The 12,328-nt window shown below is 39.0% G+C and overlaps 1 protein-coding gene across 2 annotated transcripts in view; it reads right to left on the reverse strand.

The window, feature by feature from the left end:
- The window catches only part of mark4a (MAP/microtubule affinity-regulating kinase 4a), a 44,571-nt gene that overhangs the window by 6,433 nt on the left and 25,810 nt on the right, over positions 1–12,328 (reverse strand). For both annotated transcript variants that reach the window (XM_084730600.1, XM_084730601.1), the window contains exons 9-15: positions 8,257–8,376; positions 8,064–8,163; positions 7,800–7,909; positions 5,479–5,665; positions 4,908–5,119; positions 3,534–3,637; positions 378–662 (exon numbers count right to left, since the gene is read on the reverse strand). In XM_084730600.1, the coding sequence (XP_084586726.1) occupies positions 378–662; positions 3,534–3,637; positions 4,908–5,119; positions 5,479–5,665; positions 7,800–7,909; positions 8,064–8,163; positions 8,257–8,376 (1,118 nt within the window). The remainder of the gene's footprint in view (positions 1–377; positions 663–3,533; positions 3,638–4,907; positions 5,120–5,478; positions 5,666–7,799; positions 7,910–8,063; positions 8,164–8,256; positions 8,377–12,328) is intronic.

The raw sequence follows: 12,328 nt of genomic DNA on the forward strand, positions 1-12,328 counted from the left end.
AGCGCAGCGCGGGAGCTGATTGGCAAGGATAAAGCTGAGGTTTGATAAGATTAGACATGTGTGATTATGACGACTGGGAGGGAGAGGGGAGCAGAGGATAATCCAGGGCCACAGAAGGGCTTGCCAAAAGGCCTGGGTGAATAAAATGTTCTGATAAGCATGGATCCATATCCGGGCTGTGCTCAAGCTGAAACGAAGAACTTTCAACGCTACATGATGTCATATCATACTTTTCATTTTCTTGTAAAAGTAACTAAACTGAGATTTCAAGGGTTTGGAGATTAACAATCCTTAAATATCTTAAATGCAATTTTCAGTCTATAAAAGTGGGTGTTTTCCTCTCCCAGTGTGATACGTGACATGTGGCGTGCACGTACCTGCGAGTGAGTTTCGAGGTCAGCTTGGTGAAGAGGTTGGAGGTCGCCCTGGTGCGGGCGTGTGGCAGAGGGCTGGCGTCATGGTGGGACAAGGTGGGCGAAGTGGGTGGGGCCGAGTACACCGGGGGCCCGCGGTCCCTCAGCTGCCCCCCGTGAAAGGTGCTGCGGATTGTGGAGCCGCGGGTCAGGCGGCATCTGTCCGAAGAGGAAGAGGAGGAGGCGGCTCCGGCCCCGGCGATGCTGAGCGTGGAGGGGGACGCTGCAGGCATGCGGTGGCCCAGGGAGCTGCAGAGAAGAAACGGAAGGGATTGTGGGGTTTTTAACCATTTTTTGGTTTCCTAAACTGCATAAACTCTCCACTTCCACACATTTTGCTTAAATGGTAGAATTCGTAATTTCATTGGATAAAAACCCCTTGTGCAAAAAGCTGGTTTGAAGCATTCATGGATTTATTTTAGACCTCTACCAACCTGGCTTCCACCCAAACCATAGACCAGAAACAGCACTGGTCAAAGTTATAAACCACATAAGAACAAATAGTGACAATGGTAGGGTCTCTATTTTAGTACTACTGGATCTAAGTGAAGCATTTGACACAACTGATCACAATATTTTAATAGGGAGACTTATATTATCACATGTGGTGTTCCCCAGGGGTCAATTTTAGTTGTTTAATTTGTACTTGTTGCCCCTGGGCCAACTTATCAGGAAACACAGAGAGTGTTACCATAATTATACTGATGACACACAGTTATATATTTCTCTGTCCCCCGATCTGAGTCCTATTGATACGCTATCTGAATGCATCAAGAACATTAATGACTGGATATCCAGTAATTTTGAAGACAGAAATCATGATTATCAGAGCTTAGGCTAACAGACAGGAAGTCTTCTTTAAATTGTCACAATGGAAAGCACCACACAAGTCAGAAATCTTGGCGTCATCTTGGATGCTGGCGATATAAACATCATAGTTAAAACCAGATTTTCAGCCAGGAGCTTTTTATCCCAGGATGACACTGAAAAACCAGAACACAGCTGGTACAGTTTTAACTAGAAAAATGAAATCTGACCATATAACACCTTTGCTTAGGTCATTACACTGGCTCCCAGTGAATTTCAGAATTGATTTTAAAAAATTTTTATTATACATATTTATTTATTTATTTTATTATATATTATGCATTTTTGAGGCCCTACATGGCCTGGCACATCAATATTTCTCTGACATGTTTGTGAGCTGTGAGCCAGTTGGACCCCTCAGGTTGTGAAACAGGTCGCCTGGTTATTCCCTGGGTCTCCACAAAAATTGGTGAATCTGCCTTTAGCTTTTATGCTAAGTCGTTGGAACGTGCTATCTGATCACGTCAGATGTGCTGCAACACTACTCTTTTAAAACTAAACCGAAAACACTCCTTTCTAGCTTCGCCTTTCAGTAGTCTGGTCGGTCGGACTTTACTTTTATTTTATTTCATTTTAGTTGCAGTCTTATTTGTATTTTTTATAGGGTTTTAATTCTCATGTTTTACTATTTTACTACTCAATTGCTGGTCTTTATTTTTTTTTTATTTTGTATCCCAATTAGTTTTATTTCGAGTATTTTATTGCAACTTTCGTGGCTAACTCTCTGTGCAGCACGTTGGAATAAAATGTGCAATATAAATAAAGTTTTGCTTGCTTGCTTGGTTCAAAGTTTTCACACATCTCGAACTCTGCGCAGGTCCTGGCATCAGAAACACAGTAACCTGGTGCATCTCTGTACACCGTTATCTTTAAGCTACATTAGCTCTGACTATTTTACAGCTAACAAGATATATGAAGAAGAGGAAGGAAGAAACATGTCTACTTGTACCAGACTTTGAAGATGTGGGTATAATTTTAGTAGAACGGTAGAAACTGAGCCGGCAAGCTTCCAAAACACAAACTGTCCTGGTGAAATTCTATTTCAGATTTTCACACATCCTCCTAACAACCGAACAGCTGAAGATGACAACTGCTACCTCTTTAAGTTAATATTTCAGCCTAAATGACTGGACCTACCTTTTAAAGTTAGTGTATGATTTCATGTTAAAATGAATAAGAATAAGAATACAACAGAAAATGAACATGAAAAAGAAAATTTTCATGTTTCTCTAAGGGTATGTCTTGGCATTTTTCTCTTTTCCATCAAATTAACTCTGATTCTTGAACCTATTTCATTCAAGATACTTGGAACCTCGGTGCGATCTAGTGAACCAGCCGGTATTTTCAAACCAGCCTTGAGTGGAACCATTGTTATCAAGGCTGTCGTCATCAGAAGATGTTGCACAACACACAACAACCTATAGAATATGTCTCGCCCACTTTGGTTCCCAAAGAAAAAAACTATTTTTTTAGTTCCAGTTGGGTCTGAACCAGACTACTGTTGGATAAATTATAAGAATGGTTCAAGATTAGGTGAGAGAAGTGGAACAGTGCCAGTTCCATGTTGGTAGAAAAGGCTTAGAGCCCCAAAAAACTACCTCAGAGTAACTGAAGCATAGAAATATTACAGTGCTTTTTCCCCTCTTTAAATTTGCACATTTTCTCTTTTTTTACTTTATATTACACAATAAAACCTCATATCATCCTTTTCAGGATTTCATTGGCCACATAAAGCATCAGTCATCAGCACAATTTGCTCCAATTGGCTCTGATTTCACATGAGGAAACAGGGGCAGGAGCTTCCTTTCAATGTGGACTCCTGTTGGCTACAGTGGGCTGTGGACGGAACATGGAGGCTCCTATTGGCTAAAGTGAGGTGTCAATTGAAAGGTTTAAGTGCAACCGCCATTTTGAGACCAAGAAGTTGTTAATATATATACAGGCTTTGGGAGTAACAGATTACAAGTAACAGGATTACGTAATCTGGATACAAAAAAGGTTTACAGTTACAGATAAAACAGCTGTAACTGTATTGGAATACATGTTCAAAGTAACCCTCCCAACCCTGTATATACATGCTAACTTGATTTATGACTGTTAATAAATGGACGATTAGGACATCTGCCGGCTAATCTGAAATGATGCGACAGCAGTTTGTGGGTATTTATCATCGTAAGCCCCGCCCACAGGCTGTCAGATCAAAGATCTGTACTGACAGATATGAATATTAAAACCTCCAACACAAAGTGATACCTGTTGTCTTTGCCGTTCTGCAGGAGAGAATGTCTGTCAGCGCCCGACCGGTCTGTGCACACATACGTATTCCGGCGTGTCATGGCGCTTCCAGGGATGTTATTCTACAGAGAGAAGGAAAAGGTGATATACTTAAATAAAGTATGTTAAATTATTCATCACTTCATCCTTTTGTCCAGTTAGATCATGACATTTTGACATAACTAATGTATGAATTCTAGAGTTATAGCAAAACTCATGTTTTATGAGGTCACAGGGGCCTTCAATCACCAAAATCTAATCAGATTATCTTTGAGTCTGAGTGGATGTTTGCGCCACTCTAACAGGGGTGGAAGTAACTTATAACCAACACTCACATTACTGTAATTAAGTAGTTTTTTTTTTTTTTGATACTTATACTTTTAGGAGTTTTCAATTCTGTATTTATACTCATATTTAAATATTCATTGCAGTATCTAATCTACTTAGTTACTTTTAAAATCATAATTGAGTACTGAGTATAGTGTGAATTAATGTCCAATAAAAAACAGGACACACAGACAAAACACACCCCAAATTATTGTCCAAACCTTTCAGCTGCATTTTTGTGAGCAGAAGGCAATCTGATCACAAACAGGTCAATGAAATCCAGGACATACGGAAGAAAACCCCCGAAAATGCTGCAGCAGACACAATGTAGCGCATTAGCTAACATTAGCCATCCTAAGCTACCGCTCAGACCAGACCAAATAAGGCTGCAGCAGCAAAAACCTGAGAGCACTGAACTGAGCAATGGTGCTTTTTATTATTTATGAATGAAAGTGCCAATAGTCCCACTTTTTAGCAGCTCCGGCTCCGGGAAGTGAATTTCTCCTTCATACACTCCACTCACGTTTCAGAAAATCTTTATAAAAAGAGATTTAAGCCTGAAACCACCTGACTACGATTTGAATCATGACCATAAAAACATTTAATTAGGAGCAAATATGATTAGAAAATGACAAAAAGGTAAATATGAGACTGTGTTCATAATTATTTTAAGAATGAAGAACCTACCCATCCCACAATCCACTGCCAATTATACCGCTTCTTCTTGAATTGAGCTTTCGTTGTTATTATACAGTTTATACAGTTTATATAAGTGTTTTAATATATTGCAGTTTGTATTGCGAGTGTAAATAAATTTTATTCACTGTGACATAATGACATTATTAGGATTCATGTTAAGCTACCTAATTAGCCAGCCTGCTAGCGGAACTAACATTTCCATAGTAATAGCAAGCTCTGCCATCACAGACCCCGCTGTTATACTTTAGGATTGTGGGTAGTGTAGTGCTTCTCCATGTCATTAAAATGAAATGTCCTCCTCCTCCCTGCCTGTGGAGTAAGTCTTACCGTGGTGGCAGTCATGTCTTTGCGGCGGTCTGGGATCTCAGACTTGTTGGGGTTGTTGGCACTGCTGACCATTGGGCTGGAGGGAGGGAGGCTGTGGCTCCCCATCACGCTGCAACTGGCCTTGCGCGAAGGCATCCGTCCCTCCCGCAGCTCCCGGTCGCCCGTGCTGGTCGGGCTCCGTTTGGGGTGCATGACGGGCATGGAGGGCCCGCCTTTGTTGTGGAGGACAGCAGAGCACAGACACACAGAGACTCATATAAGGAATATTCTGCAGATACGGCACGGTAAGCAACAGTTAACCCGTCTATACAGACGATCACAGCCACGTTAGAACCACTTGCCTTTCATAACAAATCTCGAGAACAAGTCTTTATAATGTCTGTCTTCAGCAGTCTTAGAGAGTAACAGATTACATGTAATGGGATTACATCATCTGGACTGTATTCCATTACAGTTACACATAAAAAAGATGTAATCAGATTACAGATATTTTTTTATTAAAGATGAAAAAATTCCAGGTATCACTAAACATGTGGCTCAGATAGAGAATCATGTTAGAAAAGAGACTCACAGAAGTCGCTGTGTCGTCGCTGCCTGTGGTAGGTGGAGGCACTGCGCTGGGTCTTGCTGTGTGAGGAGGAGGTGGAGGAGGAAGAGGAGCCGGTGGCTGACGAGTGCTTGTTGGTCCCGTTGGTGATGGGGCTGGGTCGTACCCTCGCCAGGGACAGGCTACTAGCTGTGCGAGCCTCACTGCCCTCCTGCAATGTCCCAGTGATATTAGACAGGAAGTGTCAGAAATCATAACCCAGTATGTAAAGTTTGTAAAGTTGAGCACCACAGAGAGAAGGAAGGACCGATGACTTAATACAGCAGGTTTTCTGCTAAGAAGGGTTGGGTATCGAGCGTCAGTACTTTCTGAGCACTGATTGATGATGGTGAAGAGATAGTAAAGTTCAAGTTAATATCACTATTTAATAGCATCACTTGTGGGGATGGAAGAGAGATTCAGTGACTTTAGAAATAACTTTACTGACCTGCTCCCTGGATATAAAACAGAGGAGCATTATTACCACATCATATGCAGGAAAGGAGCAGGAGGAGTTTAAAATGAACTAGTCCATATGTTCACAGTCCCAGAAATTAACTAGTACATGTTTATTTCTTCCATTTTTTTTTCAAATCAATTTTTCAATTTTTTTAAATTTGCAAATGAAAAATTACTTTTAAATCAGTTCAAATAATTAAAATCTTATCTTCTGCAAAAATAGACATAGACATTGCAGTGTTTGAGACAAACTTTGCTGGTGTGATTACTAGGGATGGGCATTTTCGACAAACTTTTTGATCGATAATCATGAGAATTAACGATCAATTATCGATTTAATCATTAAGAAATGTCTGATAGAAAAAATGATTAAAAATACCACAGGCAGTCTGTTTTTTCTCAATTTAATCCAACAATCCTCTTGCACAATTTAGGCTACAGTTTAAATGTGCAACTGTTAAACAAAACACCGCGAGGCGTCGGGCTGAAACTCTTCACAAAATAAAAGCCGGTGACAGTACTATTTTCTCAAACAAAATACAATTCCGCCTCCTTTAGACAGAATAAAAAATCATAATAAATAATAATAATTTAAGGAGAACTTTAATCCACGTCTTGCGCGATTTACAATTTAAAAGTGCAACTGTTAAACAATAGAAATAGACCTACGTGGAGGCGTCGGGACTCGGGATCTTAACAAAATAAGAGCCAGTAGGCTATTCTCTAAAACAAAATAAATAGGCTACATTTCGCCTCTTTTAAACACAAAAATAAAACATCATATTATTAACTAATAGTCATCAAAGAACAAAGTAGACTTGCAGCTGACCTTTTTTTTTTTTTTTTTTTTGCCAGAAGGCACGACTGAGAGAGGGAGGTCCCACATAACAATAACACATTATAGGCCTATAGGTTTACATGAAGGCTACGGTGGTAACTGTCCTGGGCTATAGCTTACTTAACCTACTTGTTTTTGTTCGCCGTGCACGCTTCATGTTTACTACCTTCAGATACGGCGGCAGGGCAGAAGTCAGCTCGCAGGCGGTTTTCTCTGCTATATCGCCCCCCGCTGGTGGGATATTTTACTACCGCCACATAGTGAAATTCATTACATTGCTTTCTCGACGCACACTACATGAACTCTGTTTACAACCGTCGAAAAATCGAAAAAAAATTACGTGATCGACAAAATTCTTAATGATCAATTATCGATCATCGATTAATCGTGCCCATCCCTAGTGATTACTTTGATGTGCTTCTATTTGATCACAAAGCCTCATGTTTCTCTATAATTCTGTGGTTTATCAGTGAAGTGTATGAACTACACTGCAGACTGGAGTCTGCTAGCAGTAAGTAACACACAGATAGATCCATGTTATACACTCATCGCCAAACGTCTGCACTATACTAACTCAACATTTTAAGATAGGGGAGACCAGGGGCAATTGTAACATTTAGAAAAACACCTTCATAACTTTATGACTACTTGAAATACACCAGTTGTCATTTAATATGTATACTGTATGTGCACAAATTAATTACACAATGGTTATCTTTTCACCTATAAGGACAAGACTGTAGTATTAAATTAAATCAGACACTGTATGCATTCATAGTCTCTCTATTTTTTCAGAAGACTAGGCTCCTGTTCTAAGAGTTTAATTATTTGAATTTAAGTAATTCTGCATTTACAGATAAAATAAATAAAAAAAACATTTATATTGTGCAGCATTTAGCATAAAATTATGTAGACTCCAGTGTCCCTAGTAGTACCTGTGAACTGAACTTTGAGCTCGCTCTTTTTAATTGTGACCTTACACAACACTGTGTAGATGTATATAACTCACATCGCCTTTGCGGCCAAGCAGTAGGTAGGTGGCGGTGACCTCATTGTACTTCTGATTGAGCAGAGAGTCTTTGATTTCCTCTGGAGTGAAACCCATCCCGACCATCACCTCTGATGAACACAAACATGCAAACTTGAAAAGTCAGAAAACTTCAGACTTAAAGAGATTCAGAACATCTTGTATCTTGGCGACATTGAGCAGTTTTGTCACGGTGAAGACCCCTGAGTGCACACAGCTGCAGCACCAGCGGCCCGGCTGACTCACCGATGCGAGCTGGATCACTGTAGTCTTCAACAGGTTCTATATGGGGCTTCAGATCGTCCCCCTCATACCCTGAATTTATCCACTTGTCCTTCATGACTTGCTGTAGAGGCAGAGATACGACAAAGCTTCAGTCGTGTTTGAATTTCACACAAGACGAATTGCGCCTAAAGTAAAGTACCTGTGTGTTTCTCACCTCTAGGGTGCAGCGTTTGGCGGGATTGAGCACCAGGAATCGGCGAAGGATGCCCTCACAGTCTGTGGACATGTAGAAGGGGACGCGGTACTTTCCCCTCAGCACGCGCTCCCTCAGCTCCTGTTGGCCACATCCATCACGTTACATATACAGCAGATTCAATTTCAGCAAGAAAAAACAGCAGCAGAACCACATTACAGAACATAATGACATTACTTCATATGATTGTTTTATTTAAAGATAATTTTAAATTTTTTTCAGCATTTTTGCTTTTATTTGATAGTGATAGCAGAGACAGGAAATGCCAGGAGAAAGAAAGCTGGATAACATGCAACAAAACCAACCTGACACACCAAATGGTTTGTATGTTTGAACCAAACCTAGAGGTCGTCTTCAGAAACTGTTTGGAAAAGGGCAGGCACTCTCAAAAAAAGTGATGTGACTGGATGAACCATCTGTCTATTAAGTCTAACATAGGCTAGCTTCAAACAATTAGATCAACCAGCAGAGCAGTTTTGTGCAAAAAAACATGCAGGTTTTTTTTACACGCAGTACAAATTATTTATTATTTTCTTCCTTTCCGTTTGGATATCTGCATACAGGATACCTAACCAGAATGAAGACGTAGTGAGACCATTCTTTGAAACTTGACCTCACTGTATAAAATAACCTATTGTGACCTCGATGTTCATCAGCCTCATGAAACTTCACAACCAAAATCTAGAAACCTGGAACATTCAGAGGATGGTTGGTTTACTGAGGTGTACTGACAATAATGGGGTTCCTGAACAAAATCCACAACAGAAGTCCTCACCATGCAATTGCCAAAAAAACCCCATGCAATTCTTACAGAAATCTTGAAATGTCAAAAGCCATTTCTGTGTTCCAAATTACTAAATTGCTAAATCATTACATAAATAATGAGACCAAAAAAAATAACAAGACTAAAAACAATGTAACAGACATAACAAGGCAAAAAAGATGTAACCAGACTAAAAAGTATATGTCAGAGTCTGTACTTTTTTACTTTTACTTAAGTAAAGAAGTTGAATCAGTACTTCTACCTTTACCAGTCTTTTTTCCTGCAAGTATCTGTACTTCTACTTGAGTAAAGACTGCGTGTACTTTTGCCAACGCTGGCATCAAATCTGTGTAAGAATTTATTAAGCTTTTTTCCCAAAAATTTAGGATAATGCACCAGATGGTCACAGCGCACCGATAATCCCACAGATACAACAACTTATGGGACATGATTGAGCATCATTGAAATGTCCATCATATCCTTCCATTAAAATATTTTAAGCCCTTGCACACTCTCAACTTTCAAGTGGTGAATAAGCGCCTGAAGTCATATTAAATTAATTACAGATTTACGACTAGAAAAACTGAGCTGCACCTCAGATTAATCTTCAGGGTCGCAGCTTTCACATGATGTGGACCACATCTATGTGGTCCTGCAGGCTGAAGAGGTTAATACTGTTTTTGAAACAAACTGACAAAAAAAGAGAAGCTCAGATGAGTCAGTTCTGATTCTTGCAGCTCACAATCATCGCTTTGGTTCATGTTGAACTTTTAATTACAACATATCCAACTCTACATCAAAGTATTTCATATCATATTGTAGCTCTCTGATGAGACCAGCCTGGTGTAATGGTGTCTGGTGCATAAAATCCCCAGGTTCCTCACTGCAGGCAGCATGCTGGAGTGCGGTCAGATATGAGAGGGGTTAAACACACATTTGTCTCCACCCTCTGGTAGAGCTCTAGGGGGCCATTCATTGCCATCTGCTGGATTTTGGATAAAAATACTATTTTTTAGTTGGTTTTTTTAGCAGCAGTTCTACTATGGGGTACAATAACAGTACAGTGCATAGACAAAGACTCAGAACAACGTTTTCACTCTGCTATATACATGCCAAGAGAGAAACAGATTACATGTACCAGGATAATCTGGATACAAAAAAGGTAATTGTATTCCATTACAGTTACAGAAAGAAGATTACAGATGCATGTTATAAAAATTGGGATTAATAGCAGGATATCCTACCATGCACAGTGCACACAAAGTTGCCAATTCATTATCATGGCCTGTAGTGAAAAATGTTTTACTCAATTTTTTGTCTTTAAATCAATCAATCAATCAATCAATCAATCAATCAATCAATCAATCAATCAATCATGCACAAGGAAAGGAAACAGCTGGACAAACTAATAAACCAAACAACCAACATAAAACACTTTGAGCTGCAATGATTCATCTATTATTAAATTAATATTAAACAAATCTACTTCTACAATCGATTAATTGTTTTGAGTTATTTTTTTTGAAAAAAGGTGAAAATTTCAGATTTCAGTTTCTTAAATGTGAATATTTAAGAATATTACATTTGAGGACATCATCTTGAGCTCTGATCAACATTTTCTGCCTCTGAATGGACCAAACTTGTAGTCGATTAATTGAGAAAATAACTGACTGATCAATCAATGATGAAACTTATTAGTTAGAGGTAATCCAAAAGTAATAGAAAGTAATCAAGTTACAATTTTAAAGTGACTCTCTGAACAATGGCTATTTATCAGTGGATTTGATATTTGGAATATAAATGGTAAATGGTTAATTTAAGGTACTATTCAAATAGCATAAAAATAATTTAAATACACAAAACATTGTCTCCTTTAGTAATCAGGTCATAACCTCTTTAATCTTGAACTTTTCTGAATAACCTTCTGAAGGATTCAAGGTGTAAAGTCTTTAGAGGTTGCCAGGGTGACCTGAGACACTGAGGGAAAACTGGATGAAGCCACATTAACAGTGTCTTTGTCTCTCATGTCAGTACAGATGAACACGAGCAGGATCCTTGACGTCCCATGATTTTCATCAAGACACAAATACAGTTTTCAGACTTAATCTATGTTTCAAAGGGTCTAACGGGACAGTTTATTCCTTATTAAATTTATGTAATTGGGAAACCTTGACTTGGTTAAGGAATCAGTGGGAGTTTGGAAGAAACCTTTAGACAGGATATATTCCTCCTCTTTGTAACATTAGTCGTAAATCAGTGTAAAAAAAAGGGAAGGCAAAGAATGATGAATGAATGAATTTAGTATTTATGTTGTGATGAAGACCCCATCAATTCAAATGTAGACAATTTGATGAATTTTAAGTCTTAATATTTATAACATGTAAGACATTTTAAGACTTTTTCAGGACCTGCAAGAAGACCTACAATGCTTCAGTAACATGTTTTTCATGTTTTTAACTCAACTGCTGAGTTACCAGTTGAGTAAACTTAAGTTACCAGTCATTCAGAAGAAAATCATTATTTTGTGTCTAAAATCTACCACTTTCATATTTTCATATTCTGTTAGTGCTTGTGTCTTCATGTTAGCATTGTCTGCAGACTAACATTAGTAGAGGTGACTAATGTCATGACCATCTTATAACTAAAATTAACTTCTCAGCGAGGTGGAAAACGACTTTAAAAAGACTGAACTTGACATTTGTCCTGCTGTCCATCAATAAAACCCTCAATCTTCAGTTTTTTCTAAACATGGTGTTGTGAGACATTTTCTCATGTCTTCTCTGCTGTGTTCCCTCTCTGTCACTGAGCAGCATGGCAACATGACAAAGCAGCAGGACCTGATTGGTCCGCTTGTGTGCATTCTAATTGCTGATTGGCTTATGTAGTTAGAACCTTATAGAGCCAAGTTAGAGTTCGACTGTGCAGTTAGAACCATTTAGTTCTCTAAATAAAACAGCCCAAAACTGCATATAACACCTCAAATAATGTTAAAGGGATAGTTCACCCAAAAATGAAAATTCAGTCATTATCTACTCACCCTCATGCTGACTGAAGGTCAGCTTTAGTTTCACAGGAAAATAGTGCTGCAGAATCTGGTGAACAGTGACCAGTTATCAAACGGAAAAAACAACTGGGGAAAAAAACAATCAGAAAATGCCTCCATACTGCTCGTCTGGTCTAATCCAGATCTCCTAAAGCCCCCACATGCCACGTTGACCTGAGAGACGTCATCTACACCATGTTTTTTTTTTTTAAAGATATGTTTTTGGG

Source organism: Lutjanus erythropterus, chromosome 11 (genome assembly GCF_056507025.1).
Source record: "Lutjanus erythropterus isolate fLutEry1 chromosome 11, fLutEry1.hap2, whole genome shotgun sequence".
Classification (NCBI taxonomy): domain Eukaryota; kingdom Metazoa; phylum Chordata; class Actinopteri; order Lutjaniformes; family Lutjanidae; genus Lutjanus; species Lutjanus erythropterus.